The sequence below is a fragment of the Dipodomys spectabilis genome, unplaced genomic scaffold, assembly GCF_019054845.1.
Source record: "Dipodomys spectabilis isolate Male_0828 unplaced genomic scaffold, ASM1905484v1 ptg000725l, whole genome shotgun sequence".
Classification (NCBI taxonomy): domain Eukaryota; kingdom Metazoa; phylum Chordata; class Mammalia; order Rodentia; family Heteromyidae; genus Dipodomys; species Dipodomys spectabilis.
This window is the reverse complement of record NW_024871402.1, coordinates 243,845-271,767: the sequence shown is the minus strand read 5'-3', so window position 1 is coordinate 271,767 and position 27,923 is coordinate 243,845. Positions and strand designations below refer to the sequence as shown.

The window sequence follows — 27,923 nt, the reverse complement described above, 5'->3', positions numbered from 1 at the left end:
GCCCGCCGCCCCGCGGCCCGCCGCCCCGGCCCGCGCGCGCCATGGAGCCCGGCCGCGGCGGCACCGAGACCGTGGGCCGGTTCGAGTTCTCCCGCAAGGACCTGATCGGGCACGGCGCCTTCGCCGTGGTCTTCAAGGGCCGCCACCGCGAGGTGGGTGAGGGGCCGGACGGGACAGCGGGCCCGAGGCCCCGGCGCCGGCCCGCGTCCCAGACCCCGGCCCGCGTCCCAGACCCCGGCCCCGCGTCCCTGACCCTGGACCCGGCCCCGCGTCCCAGACCCCGGCCCCGGCCCCGTCCCGGGTCCCAGACCCCGGCCACGGCCCCGTCCCGCGTCCCAGACCCCGGCCCCGGCCCCGCGTCCCAGACCCCGGCCCCGGCCCCGCCCCGCTCGGCCCGGCCCGGGCCCCGCCCGAGAGCCCTGCGCCCCGCTGACAGCGGCCCCCGACCCCCGCCGGCCCGGCCCGGCCTGAGCGTCGCGCTTGGCTTTCAGAAGCACGACCTGGAGGTCGCGGTCAAATGCATCAACAAGAAGAACCTGGCCAAGTCGCAGACCCTGCTGGGAAAGGAGATCAAAATCCTCAAGGTGAGCCGGCGCCTGGCCGCGGGCAGAGGCCGGGCCGGCTCGGGCCTTGCTCACCAGAAACTCGGGTCTCTGTCCTAGGAATTAAAGCATGAAAACATCGTGGCCCTGTACGACTTCCAGGTAGGGCGGCCCGCGGCCGGCTGGGGGGGCTGACCCGTGCACACCTTCAGGCCCCCGGCTGCCCAGTGTGGAGCCCCTGGGGGCCGAGACAGCTCCAGGCCGGCACCAGGCCAGCACCTGGTGTGGGCAGAAGGATCGGGCACCCTTGCCCATCCAGCCTGAGGCCCAGTGGGCTCTGGGATCCCATCTCTGGTCCATGTCTGACTGCTTCCCCTGGGAGCCGGGGATCCCCCAGTGCTTTCGGCTGCCTGGACGGGGAGGGGGCTGTAGCAGCAGTGGCGGACCTCTGGCCGGCCGGCCTGGTCATGTAGGTGTGCTGAGTTCCCGGTGACCCGGCCAGGGCGACCCCCTCCCTCTTGCCTGACCTAGTGGCCCTGACTGAGTCCACTGGCCCAGGCAGGCCCACCTGTCTGGGCTGGCCGCTTGTTTGTTGACATTGCTCCAGTGGCTGGGCATTGGACGGTCTCTTCTGCGTCAGACGCTGGAAGGGGGAGGGGTTGCGGGAGATTCCTTCTGGCTGGCATTTGGGGCTGCGCCTGCTGCCCTGTGGCCAGAGGGGGCCACCTCAGACCTGCACCCCAGCAAGCAAACTGGCCGACCAGTTAGCCTACACCGCCCCCCCCCCCCCGCCCCGCCCCCCCCCCCCTTGTGAGCCTTCCAGACCAGGAGCCCCAGACGGGACTGCGGGACAAAGTGCTGACTAATGGTTTTGAAACCTGTTTACTGGGGCCACGGGGCCAGCCCTGGCTAAGGAAGTTCCCAACGGTGGCTGGTGGCTGTGTTTTGGTGGCCTCCCTCCTCCGCGCTCCTCCCCTGTCTCCTCCTCTCCTGCCTTCTCTCCTCTCCCTCCTCCACTGTCCGATTGGCTGTGGCCTTGGGGGCTGTGACACTTCCATGAGGTGACCTGTGGGCAGGGCCTAGGTCCAGTGTGACCTAGAGTACCTGGAAACTGCTGGAGCCATTGTGTTCTGTATTCGGAGGCTGCTGTCCTTTCTGCCTGCGTTCTTTCCCCTCCCCCCTGCCCCTGTCTTTGCAGGAGCCTGCCCGAGTTGTCTTCCTCCTTTTCCTTACGCTCACCCACCCTTTCTCCCCACCCACTCCCTCCAAGAAAGCTCTTAGGGCCACACCTGGGTGGCCTCAGGCCCCCAGACTTACCCTCACTCCCTGTGTTGCCACTCTCAGCACTCTACGTTGCTGTCCTGCCTGACGTCTAGGGTGGGACTGGACTGCTGTGGGCTGGGCTCTTGTGGCCATCTCTGTTGCCACTTCAGCAGGTTCCTCGTGGGCCCGCTGCATTCATCCACACACCTGATGGACGGGGCAGCTGCCACTTCCTCCAGTGTTGACAACACTTCCTTTGTTTGGAGGAAATGCTGAGCATTGTCAGCCCTAGCTTTCGCCTTGCATTCCAGGGACTCCCAGGGCTTCTCAGCTGGGACTTTGCCACTCTTAGGTGTGTGTGATTGTTGCTTTAAATCCTCAAGACTTCTTCTTTTTCCTTTTTTTTTTTTGGGGGGGGGGGGTCCGGTCACGGGGCCTGAACTCTGGGCCTGGGCGCTGTCCCTCAGCTCTTCAGCTCAAGGCTAGTACTCTACCACTTGAGCCACAGCGCCACTTCCGGCTTTTTTCTTTTTTCTTATGTGGTGCTGAGTAATCGAACCCAGGGCCTCAGGCATGCAGGGCAATCGCTCTACCACTGAGCCACCTTCCCAGCCCTTCTTTTTCCTTTTATAATGTACTGGGGTTTGAACTCAGGGCCTTGTGCTCACTCAGCTTTCGTGGTCAGATGGCATGTTCTACCACTTGAATGCTAGCTTTCTCCTGGTTGTTTGGTTGTTGTTGTTAGCCTTAGGGCTTGAACTCTAGGCCTGGATGCTGTCCCTGAACTTTTGCACTCTAGGCTAGTGTTCTACCACTTTGAGCCACAGTGCTACCTCTGGCTTTCTGGTAGTTACGTGGAGATGGGTCTCACAGATTTTCTTGCCTGGGCTGGCTTGGAATGGTGATCCTCAGATCTCAGCCTCTTGATTAGTTCGGATTACAGGCATGAGCCATAGATGTCTAGCAAATGATTTGCTTTTTAAAAAAATTATTTATTTTTTGGTGGTTGTTGGGCTTGAACTCTGGGCCTGGGTGCTGTCCCTCAGCTCTTCAGCTCAAGGCGAGCACTCTACCACTTGAGCTACAGTGCCACTTCCGGTTTTCTAGTGGTTTATTGGAGATAGGAGTCTCACGGTCTCTCCTGCCCAGGTTGGCTTTGAACCGCGATCCTCAGATCTCAGCCTCCTGAGTAGCTAGGATTACAGGCGTGAGCCACCGGCGCCCGGCTATATTTATTGGCTGGGAAGGTGGCTGAGTGGTAGAGCGCTAGCCTTGAGCTGAAGAGCTGAGGGACAGCTCCCAGGCCCAGAGTTCAGGCCCCATGACCGGACCCAAAAAATGAAAGAAAAGGGGCTAGGAAGGTGGCTCAGTGGTAGAGCGCTTGCCTTGCATGCTCAAGGCCCTGGGTTCGATTCCTCAGCACCACATAAGAAAAAAGAAAAAAGCCGGTAGTGGCGCTGTGGCTCAAGTGGTAGAGCGCTAGCCTTAAGCTGAAGAGCTGAGGGACAGCGCCCAGGCCCAGAGTTCAGGCCCCACGACCAGACCCCCCCAAAAAAAAGAAAGAAAGAATGGAAGGAAGGAAGGAAGGAAGGAAGGAAGGAAATAAATATGTGCTGTTTGTCTCTCTGGGCCTGACTTCACTTAGTTCTGTTTTGTTTTTTGGTCAGTTGTGGGTTTTGAACTCTGGGCCTGGGTGCTGCCCTGAGCTCTTCAGCTCAAGGTGAGTGCTCTACTACTTGAAGCCACAGCGCTACTTCTGGTTTTCTGATGGCTAATTGGAGATGAGTCTCACAGGACTTTCTTGTGAGAAAGGAAAGGTTGGCTTTGAACTGCAGTCCTCAGATCTCAGCCTCCTGAATAGCTAGGCGTGAGCCACTGGCGCCCAGCTTTTTAGTTTTGTTTTTTTTTAATAGGTCTATTCACTTCCTTGTAAACGACATACTTTAATAGATGACTGAAATTCCATTGCGTGTGTAGCACATTTTCTTGATCCGCTCACCCACTGGGTGTGGTGGCTAGTGCAGCAGTGAACATGGGTATGCAAGTGTCTTTATCCTGGCTTGTGAGGCTCTGGATGAGATGCCCAAGCTTGTTATCGCTGGGCCATAGGGTAGCTCTATGTTTAGGGTTTTTGTTTTTCCTCTCCTGGTCCCGGGGCTTGAACTCAGGGCCTGTATGCTGTCTCTAGGCTTTTGTGCTCAAGGCTAGCTTTCTTCCACTTGAGCCACAGCTCCACTTCTGGCTTTTTGTGGTTAATTGGAGATAAAAGTGTTACAAACTTTCCTGCTCAGGTTCGCAGGCTGGCTTTGAATTGTGATCCTCTGATCTTAGCCTCCTGAGTAGCTAGGATTACAGGTGGGACTCATCAGGGCCTCTGGCTTTTTTTTGTTGTTGTTGGTCATGGGGCTTGAACTCTGGGCCTGGGCATTGTCCCTGGGCTTCTTTTGCTCAAGGCTAGCGCTCTGCCACTTGAGCCATAGCACCACTTCTGGCTTTTTGATTATGTTGTACTGGGGAATCAAGCCCAGGGCTTCATGCATGTTAGACAAGCACTCTACCACAAAGCCACATTCCCAGCCGGATTTAGTTTCTTGAACTCCTTGTATATTTGGGATATTAGGCCCTTGTCTAATGTGTAATTGGTAAAGATCTATTCTGTAGTCTGTCATTTTAGTTTCATAACTGTGTTCTTAGCTGTGTAGGAGCTTTTTATTTAGTTTGATGTATTCCAAGTTCTCCAATTTGCTGAGCCCCTGGAACTCTACTCAAAGTTCCTGCCTATGCCAATATGTTCTAATGTTTCTTCTTCCTGTAGTTCAAGATTTCAAGTCTGGTGTTGAGGTCTTTGATCCATTTGATTTGGCATTAGTGCAAGGTGACAGGCAAGGATCTATTTTAGTTTTCTGCATGAGGATGTTCAGTTTTCCCAGCACCATTTGTTGAAAAGGCTGTCTTTTCCAACAAACGGCTATAAGTATACAGGTTTGTTTCTGGACCTTCCATTCTATTTCATTGGTTTTTAGGCTGCTTTTGTGCCAGTGTTAAGCTATTTTGATTATAATAAAGTTTGAGGGCCGGGCACTGGTGGCTCACGTCTGTAATCCTAGCTACTCAGGAGGCTGAGGTCTGAGAATCATGGTTCAAATCCAGCCTGGGCAGAAAAGTCCATGAAACTCTTATCTCCAGTTAACCACTAGAAAACCAGAAGTGGCACTGTGGCTCAAGCGGTAGAGCTCTCACCTTGAGCTGAAGAGCACAGGGACAGCGCCCAGGCCCAGAGGTCAAGCCCCATGACCACCCCCCCCCCCAAAAAAAAAAAAATAAGGTTTGAGGTTTGGAATTGGGACCCATAAGCATTTTTTTCCCCCAGTCCTAGAGCCTGGGCACTGTCTCTGGGCTTCTCTGTATTCAAGGCTAGGCCTCTACCACTTGAGCCACAGTGCCACTTTTGGCTTTTTGTTTATGTGGTACTGAGGAATTGAACCCAGGGCTTCATATATGCTAGGCAAACACTCTACCACTAAGCCACATTCCCAGCCTGGCTTTTTTCTTTTTTTTTCTTCCAGATTTGCTTTGGCTATTTGAGGCCTTGTGATTTGTTTTTAAAATAGGTAATAAATGATTTGGCTAAGTAAGTCTCTAAACTGCAGAAGGCCATGGAGTTAAAGGCCATTCTCCCATTCCTTGGCAGATAGAGTCCCACTGTGGTATTGATCATAACTGACTATGTCACTCCTTCCTTTGTACACCACACCTCCACTATGATTCCTTACATTTGAGAATGTCTTGGAGAAGGTGAGAGGCACTGTGAATCTTGTTAAACCCAGCTGTCAGTCTAAGTCAGAAGGATGTACTTTGATTTCTTGTTTGGAGTGGGTACCTGCAGACTTGGTGGTTGAGAGTCAGGGGCCGGACAGCAGGTTCTAGCTCTGGCTGTACTGTACATGCGGCTCCTTCATGGACTGACTTTTTTTTTTGACCAGTACTGGGGCTTGATCTCAGGGCCTGGGTGCTGATCCTGAGCTTTTGTGCTCAAAATGATCCTCAGATCTCAGCCTCTTAGAAGTAGCTAGGATTACAGGCATGAGCCATCAGCACCAGGCCATCCATTAGCTTTTTAGCTCAAGCCAGGTACTCTAGCATTTGAGATACGGCTCCATTGTTGCCTTTTTTTTTTTGCTGGTTAATTGGAGATGAGAGTCTCACGGATTTTCCTGCCCAAGCTGGCTTCAAACCAGGATTCTCAGATCTCAGCCTTCTGAGCTAGGGTTACAGACATGAGCACTGCGCCCAGCTCGGATTGAATGAAATTTTGACCTCCTCTTGCACTTCTTTGGCAAGTGGAGGCACAGCCCTGCGAGGCACAGACAGGGGCGAGTTCTCCGGCCTTCAGGGTGGCCTTGGAGGTGCTTGTTGGTTATTTCCAACCACATGGTACCCATGACTTCCAGGACACTGGGCAAGCAAGCGGGAAGCCTGGTGCAGTTTGGGTGGCTGTTCCTGAGTAATCCTCCAGTGGTGCCCCCCCCCCCCAGCCCTGTGGCTCCCTGTTCCCGCAGGGAGGTCAGCTTAGACTCTTCATCTCTATGGATAAAGGTGGACACAGCTTTTTGGTACAGTTGTGTTTCCATGGATTCGGAGTGAGGGTTGTTGTTGGACGCCAGTGTGAGCATTGACATTTACCCTGCTCTGGTAGATGTTCCGCAGGCTCTTCTCCCTTTTCTTCCCCAGGCCAGGTGTGACTGGTCAGTGCCCTGAGCCCGAGTCCTGGTGCTGCTCTAGGCCGGCCTGTGAGACACAGGCCTGTTGGTGCTTGTTTTCTTTATTCATAGAGTAGTTGTGGGCTGGGAAGTTGGCTCAGTGGTAGAGCGCTTGCCTTGCATGCCTGAGGCCCTGGGTTCGATTCCTCAGCACCACATAAGCAAAAAGAAAAAAGCCGGAAGTGGCGCTGTGGCTCAAGTGGTAGAGCGCTAGCCTTGAGCTGAAGAGCTGAGGGACAGCGCCCAGGCCCAGAGTTCAGGCCCCATGACCGGACAAAAAGAAAAAAAAAAGCGTAGTTGTGATGACAGCTTAGAACTGCCTCTGAATAAATGAATGTTATCAGTTGGTAAGAGTTCTTTATATATAAGAAAACCCGTCCTTTTGTGATGGGCTCAGATAGATCCTTCCACTCTAAGTTATTTCTTACATGTTGAGGTTATTTTTCTCCCTTGTGGCACTAAGCATTGAACTCAGGGCCTTGTATGTAGGCAGGTGCTCTATCACAGAGTTAAACCCCAGTGCTGTGCTGTTTTCTGAGTCTAGCAGACCTTGGCGACCTGGCCGTGGTATATGCCCTTGGAACCAAGGTAGGGGTGGGCTTGTTCGTGTATATATGTTTGTGCGCTGGTCCTGGGACTGGAACTCGGCCTGAGCACTGTCCCTGAGCTTTTTGCTCAGGGTTAGTGCTTTACCACTTAGCCACAGCTCCACTTCTGGCTTATTTGGTGGTTCATTGGGGATAAGAGTGTCATGCATGGATGTTCCTGCCCAGGCTGGCTTTGAACTGCGATCCTCAGCTCCCAGCCTCCTGAGTAGCAGAGATGGCAGGCTGAGCCACTGCCGCCTGGTGGGCCTTTTTTTTCTCACTGGAGAAGCAAGCGCTGAAGGAACTGGAGTAGGCCATTTATGTGCCCAGCACTAGCCTTTCTGGTGGTGACAGAGGAGGCCAGTTCTGAGTTTGGCTGCTTCTCTGAAGACAGTGCTTTTCTGGGTTGTTCAGGGGTGACTCTGCTGGTCTTGTGTGTGCACAGACCGGCTCCTCAGTTTCTTACTGGCTGAGACCTAGCCAGAGCGAGTGCCCCGAGTGACCCTGTGTCCTGGGCTGCGTGCGTGTTGGGGGCTTGTCTTGTCTGTGACTCCTGGGGGCGGGGGGTGATGCAGCTTGTAGGAACCCTTGATTCTGGACCCTCATCAGCCGTGAGCAGTGTCAGGTAGTCTTCATGTTACCTGCACAACCCAGACCCCAGTGTTTTAAAATGTATGCGCCACACAACAGGGGCTCACGCCTGTCATCCCAGCTACTCAGAGGCTGAGATCTGAGGATCACGGTTCAAAGCCAGCCTGGGCAGGAAAGACCGTGAGGCTTTTTTTTTTTTTGTCAGTTCTGGGGCTTGAACTCGGGCCTGGGCGCTGTCCCTCAGCTCTTCTGCTTAAGGTAAGCGCTCTACCACTTGAGCCACAGCGCCACTTCCAGTTTTCTAGTGGTTTATTGGAGATAAGAGTCTCATGGACTTTCCTGCCCAAGCTGGCTTTGAACTGTGATCTTCAGACCTCAGCCTCCTGAGTAGCTAGGATGACAGGTGTGAGCCACTGACACCCGCCTCCAGGAGACTCCTATCTCCAATTAACCACCAGAAAACTGGAAGCAGTACTGCAGTGGTACTGCGGCTCATGTGGTAAAGCACTTGCCTTAAGCTTGAGAGCTCAGGACAGCACCTAAGCCCAGAGTTCAATCCCCACAACAGACCAAATAAGTAAATAAATAAATAAATATATATATATGTATATATATTGCACAAGAAGGTTTCACCATGGTGTTTTACAGTTAAGTCAGAACAATCCTCTCTGTTGGTGTATGTATGTGTGTGCGCGTGTGCGCGTGTGTGCGTGGTTACTGGGTCTTGAACTTGGGGCTGACACTCTGGCTTGGCTTTTTTGCTCAAGGCTGGCAGTCTCCTACTTGAGCCACAGCTCCACTTCTGGCTCTTGCTGGTAAGAGTGTGTGATCTGGCTGGTGCCAGTGGCTCACGCCTGTAATCTTAGCTACTAGGAAGCTGCACCTAGGCTCTTGAGTTCAAACCCCAGGACTGGCAAAGAAAAGAGTCTATAATCTTAGCTACTCAAAATCTGGGATCTGTGGAGTGGGATTCAAAATGAGTCTGGGTAATCTGAGTGGCTCCCACTTGAGCCCTGCCCCTAATGCCTGGCCTCTATTTACTGGTGGCAGGAGGGTGGACAGTGGGGTCTCAGCTTGGGCGTGGACGGAGCTGTTGGGTCAGGTCCCAGGGAAGACCACGCTGGGCTTGTCTTCCTGCAGATCACAATCCCCCACTCACAGGCCCTGACAGGCCCTGGTCAGCCCCTCCGTCCGGGAAGCTGGCGGGTAGCACGGAGCTTAGGGTCCTGTCAGGCCCGGCCACCAAACTTTCAGTGAGGTCAGCCTGGGTCCATGGCCCTTCGGGCTTGGCAGGCTTACTTCTCCCATGGGTCCGTCCCTCACCCAGCCAGCAACTTGGCATCATCTGCATCCCAGGAAGAGTTAAGTAGACCAGTGCTGCCAGCCTCTTTGCCAGATCCATCCCCTGTGGGCAGACCAGAGTCCTGTGGGTGGAGGGTAGGAGCTTGTCACCTATTTGGAAAAAGCACCTTTGTGCCCAGGCATGTGGCTACCCCATAGTGCCCGGATGGATGCCTGTCGGCTGCCTGGTCCAGCATGTGAGCAGGGCCTTTGCTTTTCTCAGAGCATCAGTTCTGTTCCCTTTTCCAGGGTTTTATTGTGTCTGAGAGCCAAGACTTGGGGTTACGCGCCCGTCCTCCGGAGAGCCCTCCGGCCAGCTGTGACCTGCCGAGCAGGTGCCATCTCGGAGCCTGGCATGGTCACTCAGCTGCGCCTCCCACCTCTGCGTGTCTGTTTTAGGAGGTGGTTCCCAAACCTACTTGTTCTTTATCAGTAGCGGCTTGAACTCTGGATGGGCACTGTCTTTGAGCTTTTCTGCTCAAGGCCAATGCTCTACCATCATGAGCCACAGTGCTGCTCCCAGAGCTTCCTTTGAGTGCCTACCGCTGCCATCCGCTGCCCCTCAGGCATCAGACAGTCTAAGGGCTGGCCAGGCCTGCCCTCCCCAAAGGAGCAACAAGAGGCTGGACCAGGGCAGGAGCAGTGTGGCCACTTGAGTTGGGCTCCCTTGGCCTGGTGCCCCAGAGAAAGCCACTGTCATTGGGGAGCTCCTGGGAGCAGGGTGAGGCACGAACGTTTCTAGGAAAGCTTCTCAGCAGGTGCCTAGAGGACCTCTTGCTTTGTGGCTTGGCCTCACCGCCTGCCCTGCCAGGGCTAGAAGCCACGCAGTTGGGCCCTCCGGGAGGCTGTGCAACCTCAGACAGCTACTGGCTTGGCACTGGCACACTCTGCCTGGGATCAGCCTGCGTGGGCTGGCTGGGCCATTTCCCAGCTCTGGGCAGTCTCCTGGCTCCTTGGGGTCTGGGTTTTCTCATCTGTACGACTGGCTTCTAAGCCTCGCTGTTGTCTAGGTGGCTGTGGGGAGAACTTTGAGTGCTGGCCGTGGACCAGCTCATGCTGGGGGCTGAAGTCCAAGCCCAGAGGCCCATCTGGAGCCATCTCCTAGGGCAAGAGGGGAAGGCTGACCCGGGAACTGTGCTGAGTCTCTGGAGGCTCCCAGATACTTTGTTAAGACTCCCCTCCCTGACCCCCAGCACTTTTGGGTCCTGTGCCCAGGGTACCTTGTGAAATCAGGCTTGGTGGTGTGGGTATGACTGCCCAAGTTTGCTGTGTAGAGTAGAGTAAAGCTGGATCGCTGGGACCTGTGGCTGCTCTTGGAGAGCCCCGAGACGCTGGAGACGGCCCCGGGTCTCAGTAGGACTGGGTGCAGGCCGGCCTGCAGGGTGGTGTGCTGTGGTCACTGTCTCTGGAAGGTAGATGTCCGGGCCGTCCCAAGCAGCCTGGGGCCTTGGCAGTCTTGGAGCTGAGGGCCTGGCTGGGGTGGGGGCAGTACCCTGGTCAGGCTCTAGGTGGGGACTGCAGGAGGCAGAGCCTTTGCCAAGCCCAATGGCTTCAGAGGGGACTTGAGGCTCTCTTGAAGCCTTGCCTTTCTGGGGAGGAGTGGACTTGCCACTGCCCTGCACACGCCTGTCCCCCCCCTGCACAAACCTGTCCCCCCCGCACATGCCTGTCACCCCCGCACACGCCTGTCCCCCCTGCACACGCCTGTCCCCCCTGCACACGCCTGTCCCCCCACACTGCACACGCTTGTCACCCCTGCACACGCCTGTCCCCCCTGCACACGCCTGTCCCCTCACCCTGCACAAACCTGTCCCCCCTGCACACGCCTGTCCCCCCACCCTGCACACGCCTATCCCCCCTGCACACGCCTGTCCCCCCACCCTGCACACGCCTGTCCCCCCTGCACACGCCTGTCCCTCCTGCACACGCCTGTCCCCCCTGCACACGTCTGTCCCCCCTGCACACGCCTGTCCCCCCCCTGCACACGCCTGTCCCCCCCTGCACAAACCTGTCCCCCCTGTACACGCCTGTCCCCCCACCCTGCACACGCCTATCCCCCCTGCACACGCCTATCCCCCCTGCACACGCCTGTCCCCCCTGCACATGCCTGTCCCCTCACCCTGCACACGCCTGTCCCCCCACCCTGCACACGCCTGTCCCCCCTGCACACGCCTGTCCCCCCTGCACACGCCTGTCCCCCCTGCACACGCCTGTCCCTTCACCCTGCACAAACCTGTCCCCCCTGCACACGCCTGTCCCCCCACCCTGCACACGCCTGTCCCCCCTGCACACGCCTGTCCCCCCTGCACACGCCTGTCCCCCCTGTACACGCCTGTCCCCCCTGCACACGCCTGTCCCCCCTGCACACGCCTGTCCCCCCTGCACACGCCTGTCCCCCCTGCACACGCCTGTCCCCCCTGCACACGCCTGTCCCCCCTGCACACGCTTGTCCCCCCTGCACACGCCTGTCCCCTCACCCTGCACACGCCTGTCCCCCCTGCACACGCCTGTCCCCCCGCCCTGCTTCTACCACTGCTGTTATTTCTTGATTCCCTGGCTGGCTGGGTGGGATTGGGCCACCTGAAGACGGGCCTGAGACCCACCCCGCCAACCCTGGCTGCCCTTGTCCAGGACAAGGGACCCAGAGGCCCTGGCTGTAGAGGCTCCTTGGAGAAACATCTCGGGCAGCGGGGAACCACGTGGTGCTGCTGTGCCCAGGCTGTTTTGGGGCTGTTATCTGTCACCTCCTGCCTGCCTGAGCTGTCTGTGGGCTCTGGCTCCGGTCCAGTCTCTGGCTGCCTCCCATCCTGTGGCTGAGACTATCTCTCACCACAGCTGGCCTGGGGGGCAGAGGTGGTGGGCGGATCTAAGACGGGGTGCGGTGCTTCTCACCTGGGGTGGGGCCGACCAGCCTTCCTTGCTGCTGGCCTGCAGGCCTCCCTGCCTGTCCTTGCCTGTCTGGATCCTGGGCACACTTGGGAACATGCTGGGTCTGGCCCTAGGCCTCTCCCTCCCCCACCCCTACCTTTTGCAGCTCAGGGGTAGAGGAATGGGCAGTGACACTGGGTGCCACTGGCAGGCAGAGCTTCCTGCCAGTCTTCTAGAAGTTTGCTCACCTGAGGCTCTTCAGTCTTGGGTGTGGGAACTGAGCAGGGGCGGGGGCTCTGCGGGCCTGCCAGGCTGGCTGGCATTGAGTACATTGCATGTCTAAGGTGTGCGGGGCACTGTGGCTGACAGGTGGAGCAGGGCAGCCGCTGGTCGGGGCCTGGCTCTAGTCCTGAGCTGTGCCTTGGCCCCTGTGTCTCTGAAAGCCTGTTTCAGAGCTTTGGACCTTCTGAGTGCCCCTGCGTCCTGCTTTGCAGCCTCAGTGGCTGCATCTGGAGTCCTGTGGCTGGGTGTGGGGTGTCCTAATTGTGGGCAGCCTTGTGAATCTGGTCTAGGCTGCGGGAGGAGGGGTGAGGTGGTGAGGACTCCTGGCTGACTGGTGGTACTGCCCCCAGCTAAGGAAGACCTAAGACCATCCTGCTTGCTCTGATTGGCCCCTGGGCCTCAGTTTCTCCTCTGAAATGGCCAGGAGGATAGATAGCTCTCCCAGTTGCTTTGAGGAGTGGCTGTTCAGGGCCTAGCATGGGCACACACTGAGCCTGGTAGCCATCAGCGGGTGCTGTTCACGGGACACCAGGCAGGGCTGTTGATGAGCGCTTGTTCACAGAAGGGAGCGTGCTTCTAACACTCAGGTGTGGACATCTGCCTTGAGTGGGTGGCAAGAAGGAAGCTGGCTGGCATTGCTGGCTGGACAGTGGACAGAGGTGGCCAGGATGATCCCCTGTTGGAATCAAGGTCTGGGCACAGTGTGGTGGGCCCACCGGTAGGGCCAGGCATTTGGGAGCAGCTGCTGACTCAGCCTGGCAGCACCAACCAGTAATCTGATGGCGTCGTTGGTTTTGGAGCTGGAAGCTGGTAGCTCCTGGAGCTGGAGGTCAGGTTCCACCCATACCTGTTCTGAACCCTAGTACGATGGCTCCTCGTGGACAGGCCTCCCAGGAGGCAGACCTCAGGACCAGACCAGTGAGTCCAGGCCCCGCCTCCCTGGCCCTCCTGTCACTCAGGCTGTATTTCTGCTGGTCCAGAAGGGCCATGGGGGCCTGGCTGTATCTACTCTGCCTGAGCTCTGTAGGCAGATGGTGGAGCTGTGGTCCTGAGTGCCCAGATAGCCACAAGCAGCGTCTCCGTGGAGCAGGCCGCTCTTCCCATCACTCATGGCCTTTGCTCTGTCTTGCAGGAAATGGCCAATTCTGTCTACCTGGTCATGGAGGTGAGTTCCTGCGGGTCTGAGACAGCGTGGAATGAAGGCGTCCCCCATTACTGGGCCAGGACAGAGCAGAGGCTGACACCTACCCCTCGTGCTCAGTATTGAGAGGGACAGGGCAGGGCTGGGGGTAGTGGACATTCACCATTGACATCTCCAGGAGGAGGGCGCATGAGGGAGGGGCGAGGGGGGGGGTGAGGGTGGAGGTGGACAGGACCGCCACTCCTTGACGCTGTCGCTGGTCTTTCTAGTACTGCAACGGTGGGGACCTCGCTGATTACCTGCACAGTGAGTGGACTTGCACGGCCAGGCGATGCTGCTGCTGGGCCTTTCTCAGCCCTGGCTCTGGCTGCCTGCCCTCTCCACAGCTACTCCTTGAGGCTTCTGCTGAGGGATGGCTGTGGCCAGAATGGTTTGCAGTGTGGATGTTCTGTGTGAGCCATGGGCACAGCGGGAAGGATCTGGGGAGCAGTGAGTGGGGGCGTGGCTCAGTAAGTGCTGCAGGGAGGAGACGGCTTCCCAGTTTGTTGGCTTGTTTTGGAACAATGAGGTTTCAGCGTGCTGGGCTGGCACTCCACCACTTGAGTTGTATCTCCAGTCCTGCTTTTTGTTGGTTGTTTTTGAGATGGCTTCTGCACGGGCTGGCCTTGAACTGTGGTCCTTCAGATCTGAGCCTCCTGAGTAGCTAGAATTACAGGCGGGAGCCATAGGTGCTGGCTTCCTGCTCCATTCATCGTGTTGCCAGGGAGACACCTTTTTTTTTTTTTTTTAATTGTGAAAATACTATACAGAGGGGTTACAATTACATGGGCCAGATAATGAGTACATTTCTTATCAAGCATTGCAGCCTCCTTTGTTTCCCCATCCTTTCCCAGCCTCCTCCCCAACCCTCCCCCCCGCCCCCCCAGCCTCTCCCCCAGCAGTTTTTGCTCAAGGATAGCGCTCTACCACTTGAGCCACAGTGCCACTGTGAACATGTATTGTGTATGTGGTACTGAGGAACCGAACCCAGGGCCTTGTGTGTGCTAGGCAAGCACTCTACCACTGAGCCCCATTCCCAGCCTCTGGAGGCATCTATTTTGGTCTCAAGGAGTTGGCTGAGTGGTGTGTGGGGGAAGAGTTTGGCCAGAAGGGCTGGAGGACATGGGGGTGGACAGAGGGCGTGCACAGCAGCGATGCTGAGGGCAGGGATGGGTGGTACAGAGCATGGGGGGGCGTTCACATGGCCCCAGCAGGTGGAGACCCGGGCCAGTCTTAGTGCTGGAGCCTGGCACCGTGCTCTCTCCATCTTAGGCTTTGATTGGGGGGTTGATCACTCAGGGCCACAGGGGCTGTGGGGGGGCCTAGCAAGGCCTGGTGGGTGGCACAGGGGACAGAGGGCTTCTTCAGATCTCCTGGGCAGGCGGGAACCTGTGACCACACGTCCCTCAGACCGAGACACAGATGTTGAGACCTGACCCCATGTGGGTAGCTTTTCTGCTTTGGGGATCACCCCTCTGCTGACAGGGGCCCTGGTGCCAACCCCCAGGGGTACAGAGAGACAGTGGCTTGTGGCTGAGCTGACAGGGCAGATGAGTCTAGGAGCACCCCCGGGCCTGCAGGGTGGCTCGGAGGTGAGGGGTCGCTCAGACCTAGGCCTTGGTCCCTGGGCACCGTTGTCTGTCTGCCCGTGTTCTTGTTCCCTGTGGTGGCTGCCTCCTGGACCCTGGATTTGGAGCAGTTGGGTCTTTGCTGGTCAGTTCCCACGCTTCATGCGTGTTAGGCCAGATCTAGGCCAGGGCTCCGACGGAAGCAAGGAGTGAGAGGTGGCACCTGGGGTGCATACCAGGGCTCAGTGCAGGCGTGCCCAGTCATCTCCAAAACAGCGGCTAAGCCTCTTTCTTTTGGGGGTCTGAGGAAGATGCTGGGTTTAGATGGGTACCCGGAAACAGTGTAGTCAGGAGCCCAAAGAGCTGGCTGTTTTGGGGTGGTCTGGAGGGGGGACCAGGGGCTGTGGGAGGATGGCATGCAGAGCCAGCAGGGGGACAGGGGAGAGAAGGCCTGCGCTTTCCAAGCCTGTGCGCAGAGTTGGAGCTGGCCAGACGGTGGACGCTGCTCCCTGCAGGGGCGAGCCCCGTGTGCCTGAGCGAGGGTGCCTGTGCCCTGAGCCTGCCTCACCTTACAGCCATGCGCACGCTGAGTGAGGACACCATCAGGCTCTTCCTGCAGCAGATTGCCGGCGCCATGCGGCTGCTGCACAGCAAGGGCATCATCCACCGGGACCTGAAGCCTCAGAACATCCTGCTGTCCAACCCTGGGGGACGCCGCGCCAACCCCAACAACATCCGTGTCAAGATTGGTGAGGCTGGGGGCCGGCCGCTGGGGTGGCCCCTGTGCGGCCCGACCCTGCTGACGCCTCCCCGTCCCTGTGTCTCCCACAGCCGACTTCGGGTTTGCCCGGTACCTCCAGAGCAACATGATGGCGGCCACCCTCTGCGGCTCTCCGATGTACATGGTGCGTGGCCTCTCTCCATCCCGACAGAGGACCTGCTGAGTTGGGAGGGGCAGCCCTCCATCCAGGGGGAGGCTGCAGGGTGGCACTGCTCTGCCACACCCGGCCTCGGGCCCTGTGTAGGGCTCTGAGGTCCCTTCTGCGTCAACCCGTGCCGCCCCTCACAGGCCCCTGAAGTCATCATGTCCCAGCACTACGACGGGAAGGCGGACCTGTGGAGCATTGGCACCATTGTTTACCAGTGTCTGACTGGGAAGGCCCCTTTCCAGGTGAGACCCCTCAGCTCTGGGGCACAGGGTGAGAACCCACACAGTGCTGCAAGGCCAGGCGTGGACGTGGCAGTGAGCTAGCCTGTGCTCCTGGCCGAGGGCCACTTGGGAGGGACAGGCTCGAGCAGGCCGCAGCGGGAGGCAGGGCTGCAGGGAGCTGCATCCCACCTTGCTACCCCACAGGCCAGCAGCCCACAGGACCTGCGCCTGTTCTACGAAAAGAACAAGACACTGACCCCTGCGTAAGTGTCCCTCCCCGACCTGGTGTGCCCTCCCCAGCTCCCCTCCCCAGACCTGGTGTGCCCTCCCCAGCTCCCCTCCCCAGCACCCCTCCCCAGCTCCCCTCCCCTGACCTGGTGTGTCCTCCCCAGCTCCCCTCCCCAGACCTGGTGTGCCCTCCCCAGCTCCCCTCCCCAGCTCCCCTCCCCAGCTCCCCTCCCCAGACCTGGTGTGCCCTCCCCAGCTCCCCTCCCCAGACCTGGTGTGCCCTCCCCAGCTCCCCTCCCCAGACCTGGTGTGCCCTCCCCAGCACCCCTCCCCAGCTCCCCTCCCCTGACCTGGTGTGTCCTCCCCAGCTCCCCTCCCCAGACCTGGTGTGCCCTCCCCAGCTCCCCTCCCCAGCTCCCCTCCCCAGCTCCCCTCCCCAGACCTGGTGTGCCCTCCCCAGCTCCCCTCCCCAGCTCCCCTCCCCAGCTCCCCTCCCCAGACCTGGTGTGTCCTCCCCAGCTCCCCTCCCCAGACCTGGTGTGCCCTCCCCAGCTCCCCTCCCCAGCTCCCCTCCCCAGCTCCCCTCCCCAGACCTGGTGTGCCCTCCCCAGCTCCCCTCCCCTGACCTGGTGTGCCCTCCCCAGCTCCCCTCCCCAGACCTGGTGTGCCCTCCCCAGCTCCCCTCCCCTGACCTGGTGTGCCCTCCCCAGCTCCCCTCCCCAGACCTGGTGTGCCCTCCCCAGCTCCCCTCCCCAGACCTGGTGTGCCCTCCTCGGCTCCCCTCCCCGGCTCCCCTCCCCAGCTCCCCTCCCCAGCTCCCCTCCCCAGCACCCCTCCCCAGCACCCCTCCCCAGCACCCCTCCCCAGCTCCCCTCCCCAGCACCCCTCCCCAGCTCCCCTCCCCAGACCTGGTGTGCCCTCCCCGGCTCCCCTCCCCAGCACCCCTCTCCCTGACCCCTGGGCATCCGGCCAGATGCGGTCAGCTCGCCCTCTCTTGCCCTGCGTAGCATCCCCCGGGAGACCTCCGCCCCGTTGCGGCAGCTGCTCCTGGCTCTGCTGCAGCGCAGCCACAGAGACCGCATGGACTTTGGTGAGCACCACAGCTCAGCCTCCCCCGGCCGCCCGCCTCCCCACACGGCCCCGCCTCCCCACACGGCCCCGCCTCCCCACACGGCCCCGCCTCCCCACACGGCCCCGCCTCCCAAGCCCCACCTCTCCATACGGCCCCGCCTCTCCACACGGCCCCGCCTCCCCACAAGGCCCCGCCTCCCCACAAGGCCCCGCCTCCCCACACGGCCCCGCCTCCCCACTCGGCCCCGCCTCCCCACACGGCCCCGCCTCCCGCACAGCCCGCCAGGCCTCGCGCCTCCCGCACGGCCCCGCCTCCCAAGCCCCACCTCTCCACACGGCCCCGCCTCTCCACACGGCCCCGCCTCCCCACAAGGCCCCGCCTCCCCACACGGCCCCGCCTCCCCACACGGCCCCGCCTCCCACACGGCCCCGCCTCCCCACAAGGCCCCGCCTCCCCACTCGGCCCCGCCTCCCCACACGGCCCCGCCTCCCGCACAGCCCGCCAGGCCTCGCGCCTCCCGCACGGCCCCGCCTCCCAAGCCCCACCTCTCCACACGGCCCCGCCTCTCCACACGGCCCCGCCTCCCCACAAGGCCCCGCCTCCCCACAAGGCCCCGCCTCCCCACAAGGCCCCGCCTCCCACACGGCCCCGCCTCCCCGCACGGCCCCGCCTCTCCCCCTCCCTCAGGCCGCTGGCCTGAGGCGCCCGGGGCCTTCAGGAGCCGGGCCCTGGTCTTCTTTCCACAGACGAGTTCTTCCAGCACCCCTTCTTAGACGCCAGCACCTCCATCCGGAAGTGTGAGTCCCGCGCGCCACACCCTGGGCCAGGCCCGCGCTGCGCCCCTCAAGCGGCCCCAGCCCGCCACGGGGTGGGGGGTGGCTGTGATGCAGCGCGGGGGGCGATGGGGGGCGGCGGTGGGGTGGGAGGCGGTGAGGGGGGAGGCTGGGAGGGTGGGGGACGGCTGAGCGGCTGTCTCTTTCCCCTCCCCTTCCTCTTCCCCCTCCCCTTCCCCCTCCCCTTCCTCCTTCCCCCTGCCCCCCTCCAAAGCCGTGGGGGACGGGCATGCTTGCCCTCCGCCTCCCTGAGCTGGCCTGGCTTAGCAGCCTCCGCAGCTGTCCCCAGTGCAGGGAGGGCCCGCTGTCCACTGACCCTCCCCTCTCCCCAGCCCCCCCTGTGCCCGTGCCCTCCTACCCCAGCTCGGGGTCCGGCAGCAGCTCCAGCAGCAGCTCCACATCCCACCTGGCCTCCCCGCCGGTGAGTTGCTTGGCAGAGGCAGCTGGGGCCCTGCGCCCTGGGCTGCGGGGGGGGTTGTGTGTGAGAGGGCGGGCACAGGGTCATTGCACCGGCGCCTCAGGTCCCCCAGCTGCCTCGCTGACCCTTCCTCTGTCCTCCAGTCCCTGGGGGAAATGGCACAGCTTCAGAAGACCCTGACATCCCCAGCCGACGCCGCCGGCTTCCTACGGGGCTCCCGGGACTCTGGTGGCAGCAGCAAGGATTCGTGTGACACGGATGACTTTGTCATGGTCCCAGCCCAGTTCCCAGGTCTGTTCGCTGTGGAAGCCGAAAGCCTGCTGCGGTAGGGGTTGAGACTCAGTGTGGGGCGTGTCCCAGGGCGCAGGGACCAGCCAGCCTCTGCTGGGGGAGTTGCCGGCCTCAGAGCCGTTTCCTGCCCGGCTGCTGCCGTGAAGATTGCTTTGGCTTCCTTCCCACCAGCTCCTCATTCTGGGACCTGGCTGCACCTGTGTCTACCTGGAACCAATGACTTGTTTCTGCAGCCGGCTTTAGCAGAGTCCTCAGTAGCCACTAAGTTCTCAGTCCCCAAAGCCACCTTTCAAGCCAGCCCCTCCCAGCCTGGGCACCCTCCTTACTCATAGAGAAAAGGGTCAGCATGGCCCAGGAGAGCAGGGACCCCCGGCCAGATGTCTTCCCCTCCCCGCAGGTGACCTGGTGGCTGAGGTAGCCAGCGCCAAGCCCCCACCGGACAGCCTGCTGTGCAGCGGGTAAGTCTCCAGCACCCAGTCACAGAGAGCTGGGCCTTCAGCGCGGCCTGTGCTGTCCTGTGCTCCAACCCCAGCTTGGGGCCGGGCCAGCTGGAAAGGATCCAGCCTGCTGCACCGCACCCCACAAAAAAGCCCCAAACCCAAAACCCTGGGGTGAGGGAGGGCTGGGGTCTGCGCCACATCAACCCAAGGGAGCCTGCCTGTCCCTTCTCCAACCAGGAGTTCACTGGTGGCCTCTGCTGGCCTAGAGAGCCGCGGCCGCACTCCATCTCCCTCCCCGACCTGCAGCAGCTCCCCCAGCCCCTCAGGGTAAGCTGGTCTGGGCGTTGGCTGGGCTTCCCTGAGTCACTGCAGCCGGGACTGGGGAGACGGCCAGCTCCAGAGGCTAGATGGCTGCCCTGTCCCCTGGAATGGCTGTTGGGGGATGGGGCGGGGTGACGCCAGATGACCTGCCTCCTGCCTTTGTGTAGGAGCAGAATGGAGCCTGGGGCCTGCGGGGCCCTCTTGGAGCCTCTGCCCTGGGCTTCCTCCTGCCCTACCTCCAGTGGTCCAATTTCTCTTCCCACAGCCGGGCTGGGCCCTTCTGCAGCGGCAGGTGTGGCGGCTCGGTCCCCATCCCAGTCCCCACTCAGGTGCACAACTACCAGCGCATCGAGCAGAATCTGCAGTCACCCACGCAGCTCCAGGCCCGGTGGGTGTCCCCCCACTGCAGGCCCTGGGAGAGGCCCACAGGGACATGCATGCGCAGTCACGCAGATCCTAGAGTTCTTTCTGTTGTTGTTCTCAGTCATGGGTTTTTTTGTGTTTTTTTTTGCCAGACCTGGGGCTTGAACTCAGGGCCTGGATACTGTCCCTGAGCTGCTTTTCTTTGGTGGGTTGTGGGGCTTGAATTCTGGGCCTGAGCGCTGTCCCTGGGTGCTTCACGAGGGCTCTACCACTTGAGCCACAGCACCACTTCCGGTTTTCAGGTGGTTCATTGGAGATAAGTGTCTCATGGACTTTCCTGCCTGGGCTGGCTTTGAACCATGATCCTCAGATCTCAGCCTCCTGAGCAGCTAGGTGTGAGCCCCCAGTGCCCTGCTTTCTAGAGTTCTTTTTTTTTTTGGCCGGTCTTGGGGCTTGAACTCAGGGTCTGGGCACTGTCCCTCAGCTCTTCAGCTCAAGGTTAGTGCTCTACCATTTGAGCCACAGTGCCACTTCCAGCTTTTTCTGTTATGTGGTACTAAGGAATTGAACCCAGGCCCTCATGGACGCAAGGCAAGCACTCTGTCACTGAGCCACGTTTCCAGACCTCTCATTCTTTAGTGACATATGGAGGTGTCCCCAGTTCACAAAGTTGTATTAATTTTGACAGAAGGAGATGGCAGGGAGGGGCATTTTTCTCTGTCTCCATGGGGCAGCTGGGGCTGGCATTGACAGGGATGGCTCTGGGCTTCAGCCAGGAGGCCCCAGGGCCTCTTGAGAAGGCCGTCCGTCATGCGGACAGCGTGGTGGTGGGTGTCCTCACCGCAGCCTTGCTGGCTGTGACGGGCAGGTCCTGTCTGCAGGTCCTCTACCGTCCGCAGCTCCTTGAGCTTTGCCCGGGCCAGCCCATCCCCCCCATCTCAGGCTGATGGAGCCATCCAGGCCAGGAAGCTGTCTCTGGGCGGGGGCCGGCCCTACACACCGTCTCCCCAAGGTGAGTTGGGTGCTCTCCACAGTCCCCTAGCGCCCCTGCCCTGTGTGCATGGGCCCACGGGCAGCGCCTGTGGTCTCTCCTGGTCTGACCACGGTCCTTCCCACCCAGTGGGGACCATTCCCGAGCGGCCTGGCTGGAGCCGGGAGCCTTCGCCACAAGCAGCTGAGACGCGAGCTTTCCGGGCCCCTGGAGCAGGTGAGTGCGGTGCTGCCCTGGGCCTGAGTGTCGGCCGGCAGGCAGGCATGGCTGCTGGCCGTGGAAGAAACGTGGCTGTGTATTGAGTGAGGCAGATTGCCCAGTGTTTCCATGCCTGTTTCCTCAGGTTGAAAGCAGAGACTGGTTGGGGGTGAGGGGTCAGAGGTCCTGGTGACTGCGAGGGGAAGCAGTCTTGGGGTGAGGGGTCCAGAGAGTGCTGTCATTTGGTGCGGAGCGGTGGTGTCTAGTTGTGTGTGTGCTCCAGCGAGCCCGGTTGGGGGACCGGAGGGTGGTAATGGAGTCGGTGTCCTGCGCCAGGTTCCTCTGTGCCGGAGCACTCCTCTCGCACGGCCGGCCTGGGCTGCCGTCTGCACAGTGCCCCTAACCTGTCTGACCTGCACGTCGTGCGCCCCAAGCTGTCCAAGCTGCCCGCGGACCCGCTGGGGGCCACGTTCAGCCCCCCGCAGAGCAGCGCCCCCCAGCCCTGCCCCGTGCTGCCATCCTGCCATCCCCTGCGCGGCTCCCCCAAGCTGCCTGACTTTCTGCAGCGGAGCCCCCTGCCCCCCATCCTGGGCTCCCCCACCAAGGTAACCACAGGCGCTCCCCACAGCCCCAAGCCCGGGGGGGGTGAGGTGCGGAACCCGCCCTGCGGCTCCCCTTCCTGCTCAGGCTCAAGCCCGCACACATACATGCCTGCCCGGCCTGGCACAGGCGCGGCACGGGCCCCCTCGGGCCCGGTGTGTTGTTCTGGGGAGCCCAGCCTTCTCAGCCCCTGGCTTCCTCCCAGGCCGGGCCCTCCTTCGACTTTCCCAAGGCCCCCAGCTCCCAGAACCTGCTGGCGCTGCTGGCGCGGCAGGGTGTAGTGGTGCCGCCCCCTCGGAACCGCACGCTGCCCGATCTCTCAGAGGCAGGGCCCTTCCAGGGACAGCCGCTGGGCCCCGGCCTGAGGCCCGCTGAAGAAGCCCGGGGCCCCTTTGCCCGGTGAGTGGGGGAGAGGGCTGTGTCCTGGCATTGTCTTGCCTTGGTTTTGCGTGTGTGTTGGCCCTGGGGTGTGAACGCCACCTGGGTGCTTTTTTGGTCAAGGTTGACATTCTACCACTTGAGCTACACCGTATTTTTGGCTTTCCTGACCAGGCTGGTTTGGATCTCAGCCTCAGTTCTGAGTAGTTGGGATTATAGGCGCCAGCCACCAGTGCCTGGCTTGACTCTGGCTTTGGATTCAGTATCTGCTGCTGCGGCTTTCCCAGTGTGGCAGGCGTCGGGACCCTGGTTCAGGGCTGCTCACCTGCGCCTCAGTTTCCCCATCTAAGATAGGGCAATGGTGGCTGAGTGGAGTGTGCCAGCCACGCGAGGGGCCCAGACTGCCGTTCCTCTCCCACACGCCGCTCCCTGCCCTGCTGCACGCCCTTCCCTGCCGCTCCTCCCACACGCCCCTCCTGCACACCCCTCCCTGCCGCTCCCTGCTGCTCCTCCCGCAAACCCCTCCCTGCCGCCACGCAGGTCCTTCAGCAGCAGCCGCCTCACCGACCTGCTCCTGAAGGCTGCCTTTGGCACCCAGGCTTCGAACTCGGGCAGCACAGACAGCCTGCAGGAGAAGCCCATGGAGATTGGTAGGCAGGGGTCTAGAGGGGTGGGGGCGGGGCAGCCCCAGAACAGGCCCTAAGCCTACCTTGTCCCCCAGCACCCTCGGCTGGCTCCGGAGGGACCCTGCACCCAGGAGTCCGTGCTGGGGGGGCCAGCAGCCCGTCCCCGGTAGTGTTTACCGTGGGCTCTCCCCCCAGCGGGACCACGCCACCCCAAGGCCCCTCCCGCACCAGAATGTTCTCAGGTAAGGGCTGTGAGGCTGAGCGGTACCTTGGGGTGGGTCCCTCTGCCCAGTTCTTCGTCCCAGGCAGACTGCTTCAGTCATCAGCATACACAGGCCAGTGGTGCCACCAGGACACCTCCGGGGCTGGGACAGTGCCACCCCTGTAGTGAGGGCGTGGCCGTCTGGCTTTCTTCCCCTAGCGTCCAGTCTTGCCTGGCATCTAGGGGTCCCCTCAGCCTGCATCCATGGCTCCAAATTCCTTACTTCTGGGTAGCTCTGTGGGTGGTGACCTGGGCCCTCTGACTGGCCCAGCCCACCCTGTATGCCCTGCTTTGCATCAGGCACAGGCGAAGGCCCTCTCGACCCTAGGGTCCCCATCCCTGGGCTCCACGGGGCGGGGGGCGCAGTGCCTCGTCTCTCACAGCAGGCTCCCCGGCTCTGGGCCCCACAGGTCCCTCTGCCCGCCACCTGGTGCCTGGGCCCTGCAGCGAGGCCCCTGATCTCCCCGCCCCGGGCCACTGCTACAGCTTTGCCGACAACCTGGAGGGGGGCGTGACCTTCGAGGCCCCCGACCTTCCTGAGGAGACCCTCATGGAGGTCAGGCCCAGGGTCCCTGGCTGGAGTGGGGGGGCTGCCCTTCTCCCCTGCAGCAAAAGCATCCCCAGCCCTCCAGGGCCTGACCTGTAGTCCTCCCCAGCAAGAGCACACAGAGACTCTGCACAGCCTGCGCTTCACACTCGCGTTCGTCCAACAAGTGCTGGAGATTGCAGCCTTGAAGGGCAGGGCCAGCGAGGCGGGTGGGGGCCCAGAGTACCAGCTTCAGGAGAGCATGGTGGCCGACCAGATCAGCCTGCTGAGCCGGGAGTGGGGGTGAGTGCTGCCAGGGTGCCGGGGGGGGGGGGGCGGCCTGGGCCGGGGTGCTGGGGGGGGGGGCGGCCTGGGCCGGGGTGCGGGGGGGAGCGGCCTGGGCTGGGGTGCGGGGGGGGGCGGCCTGGGTCCGGGTACGGGGGGGGGGGAGCGGCCTGGGCCGGGGTGCCGGGGGGGGGGGCGGCCTGGGCCGGGGTGCGGGGGGGGGGGGGGGGCGGCCTGGGCCGGGGTGCGGGGCGGGGGGGTTGGGTCTGCACTGCCTCTGACCTGACCGTTCCCCTCAGCTTCGCAGAGCAACTCGTGCTGTACCTGAAGGCGGCTGAGCTGCTGTCCTCTGGCCTGCAGACAGCCATCGGCCAGATCCGGGCCGGCAAGCTCTGCCTGTCGTCCACGGTGAAGCAGGGTGAGAGCAGGGAGGAGTCATAGGCCCAGGCCAGACGGGCGCCGAGAGCTTGCGCAGTCTGGTGCTGGGCAGAGGATGTGGGCGCGGGCATCTTGGACACGACTCTGAGCTGCATCCAAGGTCGGGATTGCTGGGGACTGGCGGCAAGGGGTGAGATGGATGGGCCCGTCCCGTCTCCTCCTCTTCGCCAGGCCCCAGCCTGCCCTTGCTCAGCTCTTCCCGCAGGTCTGCGGGTCTCTGCAGAGGCTGAGCTGACCGCGGCCCTCCTCCTGCAGTGGTGCGCAGGCTGAATGAGCTGTACAAGGCCAGCGTGGAGTCCTGCCAAGGCCTGAGCCTGCGGCTGCAGCGCTTCCTCCTGGACAAGCAGCGGCTGCTGGACGGCGTTCACAGCGTCACGGCCGAGAGGCTCATCCTCAACCACGCTGTGCAGATGGTACGGGGAGCAGGGCTTGGCGTCGTAGCCCAAGATGCTAGCAACAAGCGAGAGGCCTATCTTCTGTGCCTTGTGGGAAGTTGGTGGCCTGGCCTTTATTAGCGGTTTTGAGGTACTTGGAACACATAGTGTGTCCATGCTGTGGCCTTCAGAATAAAGGCATTGGGGACTTTATTGGGGTGTGGTGGTCACCACGGTGGTCCGAGTGGCACTGGTGGCTGGGGAACTGTGAGCCTTATGGCCAGCACCGTTGCTCCTGTTGCCAGGGTGGGATTGAGAGCCTTCTTTGGACCAACCAGAGAGCAAGAGCATAGCGGCTACACAGGGCGGAGCTGGTCACCTGGGCCCCCCTGGTGGCCACAGCTAGCACTTGGCAGCGGCCTCTTGGCCGTCGGGCTCAGTGCTGATCAGGCCCTGGCTGTGCATGTGCCCCGTGTGAGGCGGAGGCTCTGGCTGAGGCCTGTCGGCCATGGCCAGCCCTGGGGGCCTCATGCTCAGCTGCATCTGTGCCTCAGGTGCAGTCTGCCGCCCTGGACGAGCTGTTCCAGCACCGCCAGGGCTGTGTGCCGCGCTACCACAAGGCGCTGCTGCTGCTGGAGGGGCTGCAGCACATGCTCACGGACCAGGCTGACATCGACAATATCGCCAAGTGTGAGTGCGCCTGGAGCCCCGTGGCTGGGGGCTGCCGGGGGCCGGGAGACGCAGCGTTTCCCACACCCCACACTCATGCTTCCTCCCCCACAGGCAAGTTGTGCATCGAGCGGAGACTCTCAGCCCTCCTGACCGGCGTCTGTGCCTGAGCCTCTGCTGTCTGGCTGTGGTGTCCTTGGAGCTGGACTCTGCAGACATGTAGGATGTGTACTGGCCAGACTCTGCACCTCAGCACAGATTTGACGGTGCTGAGCCTGCCACCTACCAGCTTCTGTGATGACGCTAGGTGGAGCCAAGCACCTGAGGCCACCGGCCTGGCCCCGCCCCACCGCCTCAGCTGCCCTCTCTGCTGGCAGTGGCCTGCAGGATGGACACCTGGAACGGGCCTTTGCCCCACCAGACAGGACTTCCTGAGCTTGTCCTTCCTGGCTGTCTTCTCCCCTGGCAGGTAGTCACGGTGCCAAGAGGTGGCGGGCAGGTGCACTGGACAGCCCCAAGGGTAGGCAAGGCCCTAAGACTGTGTTGCTGACTCCAAGCCAAAGCAAGCTTCTCCTCATGGCTCACTTGCTCCCTTGCTCACCCAGGAAAAGGGGTGTAGCCTTTTGGCCTCCCCATCTCTCTAGGAACCTCTCCCTCTGAAATCACCCACCCAGCTTTGTAAGTCACCCAAGCACTTTATATAGACAGAGACTGGAGGACTTGGCCCCTTCCTGGCCTACAGCGTAGACCACTGGGAAACGGCTCCTGTTCCCAGTCCCCAGTCCCGCCATCTGAGGTGTTGTATGTACATATGCAGATACCTGTATACAAACATTAATAGCCTGGAGTGTGCCACTGCCTGTGTTTGGTCCTCAGAAGGAAAATGGAACAGGCTTCCCTGGGGGTGGAGGGGAGGGAGGAGAGTACTGTTATTTAAATGTTATTTTAAGGACAGTCAGAAACACCAGCTCACTATACCGTGAACACCTGTCATGATCTTTTCACTTTATGTATAAAATGTCTTATTTTCCTGAAGCTCATGTTTTCTTTCAAGAAGGAGACTTAGATGTTTAAGAAATTGCTTGGGAGGGGTGGGGCAAGGTGGGGCGCCTGGAGCCGATCTGGCGCTGCCGGGTGTGCAGGAGTGCTGAGCTGCCGGAGGTCGGCTACCGCACGTGCCTCCGCTAGCTGTCTGCCCACTGTCCTGTCCAGCTCCCTCGCGAGGGCACAGTAACACATATGCAAAGCCTCCCTCGTCAGGTGTAACACCGCTTGGATGGCAAGGCTCCCGCATCCATTGGAGACCGTGCTGAGGCCTGTCTTCTAGGCTCCATGGTGGACATGAGCCAGATACTGCCTGGCCTCCCTGGTTCGACAGCATGGCCTGGGCCCTGCTCCAACCTACTTGAATGTATCTCTGGGTGTCCACAGGCAGATGTGGGTCTGCACTTCCAAGCAAGGGTTCCCTCAAAGGACAGACACACACAGACACAAGTGTTTCTCTTTGCAATACTTGAAATATTGCCACTGTGCTTGGATGAGTAAGAAAATGCCCCCAAGACTAGTTTCCTTTATCATCATCCCCGGCTCCCCTTGTTGCATGGAAGTGTTACATTTACTGCTCTGGCCAGCAAGTCCAGAACCACTGGAGTGACTGCGGGGAGGGGGCTCACTGCTCCCTGGTCCTGTGGTTTCCTGGTAGCTCTGTGTGTGTGTGTGTGTGTGTGTGTGTGTGTGTGTGTGTGTGTGTGTGTGGCACCCGAGGGACTCACTACCCCCCTGGTCCTGTGGTTTCCAGCTGTGTGTGTGTGTGCGTGTGCGTGTGCGCGTGTCTGGTTATGGATGCTGGGTGCAAATCCTGTTCTCCACAAAGTAGCGTCCAGGCTCCCCCGTCCTCCCTATCTATATTAAAATGAGTTTTATGTGAGTCCCCCCCTTTTATGTCCCTCTGTGAAATGTCAATTTAAGGAAATAAACTTGGAATTGTTGATGTGGTGTCACTGGGGCTGAGTTTTTTGTTTTTTTGGTAGCATGCATTAGTTGTACAGGGAGGGCTTGCTTTTTTCTTCTGTGCTGGTCCTAGGGCTTGAACTCTGGGCCTGGGCGCTGCCCCTCAGCTCTCCAGCTCAAGGCTAGTGCTCTACCCCTGAGCCACAGCGCCACTTCTGGCCTTTTCTGCTTATGTGGGGCTGAGGAATCGAACCCAGGGCAAGCGCTCTACCCCTGAGCCACCTTCCCAGCCCTAAACGACTGAACAAAACATTACTAAAAGGCTAGGGACAGTATTAAGAGTGGGAGTTCATCAAGAAGCCGTATTTTGAGAGGACATGGGAAGTGGGGACCTTGGAACCCAGCAGGGGCTGGCTCCAAGTGGACCCCAGAGAACAGGCTTGTCTTGGGCAGGAGAAACGCTGCCTGGAGGCCAGTCCAGGCCCTTGCCGCCCGGGAGCCACATTGCAGCGTTCTCCGGACTGGTGT

The 27,923-nt window shown here is 60.7% G+C and overlaps 1 protein-coding gene across 2 annotated transcripts; it reads left to right on the top strand.

Moving 5' to 3' along the window:
• On the top strand, nucleotides 1–27,433 carry Ulk1 (unc-51 like autophagy activating kinase 1). Of its 2 annotated transcripts, XM_042672553.1 has the most exons (28): nucleotides 3–152; nucleotides 492–584; nucleotides 663–704; nucleotides 13,367–13,399; nucleotides 13,645–13,681; nucleotides 15,558–15,731; nucleotides 15,814–15,887; nucleotides 16,052–16,153; nucleotides 16,337–16,395; nucleotides 17,368–17,450; nucleotides 18,179–18,229; nucleotides 18,598–18,686; nucleotides 18,827–18,974; nucleotides 19,372–19,432; nucleotides 19,652–19,741; nucleotides 20,001–20,123; nucleotides 20,980–21,110; nucleotides 21,219–21,305; nucleotides 21,624–21,892; nucleotides 22,093–22,286; nucleotides 22,806–22,915; nucleotides 22,987–23,133; nucleotides 23,564–23,709; nucleotides 23,810–23,982; nucleotides 24,264–24,382; nucleotides 24,658–24,815; nucleotides 25,331–25,466; nucleotides 25,560–27,433. In XM_042672553.1, the coding sequence occupies exons 1-28, from the start codon at nucleotides 42–44 to the stop codon at nucleotides 25,613–25,615; spliced, it is 3,096 nt and encodes a 1,031-aa protein (XP_042528487.1). In that variant the 5' UTR covers nucleotides 3–41; the 3' UTR covers nucleotides 25,616–27,433. The 2 variants fall into 2 exon arrangements, with proteins under 2 accessions (XP_042528488.1, XP_042528487.1); XM_042672554.1 differs by lacking the exons at nucleotides 24,264–24,382; nucleotides 24,658–24,815; nucleotides 25,331–25,466; nucleotides 25,560–27,433 and having other exon boundaries at nucleotides 1–152; nucleotides 23,814–23,976.
• The last annotated feature ends 490 nt before the right edge of the window (nucleotides 27,434–27,923 follow it).

Excerpts from the sequence above, each read along its gene's own strand:
- Ulk1 (XM_042672553.1), top strand. The coding sequence starts at position 42 with ATGGAGCCCGGCCGCGGCGGCACCGAGACCGTGGGCCGGTTCGAGTTC. Across the intron at positions 15,732-15,813 it reads CAACATCCGTGTCAAGATTG|CCGACTTCGGGTTTGCCCGG; the intron begins GTGAGGCTGGGG and ends TGTCTCCCACAG. Across the intron at positions 18,230-18,597 it reads CAGCACCTCCATCCGGAAGT|CCCCCCCTGTGCCCGTGCCC; the intron begins GTGAGTCCCGCG and ends CCCTCTCCCCAG.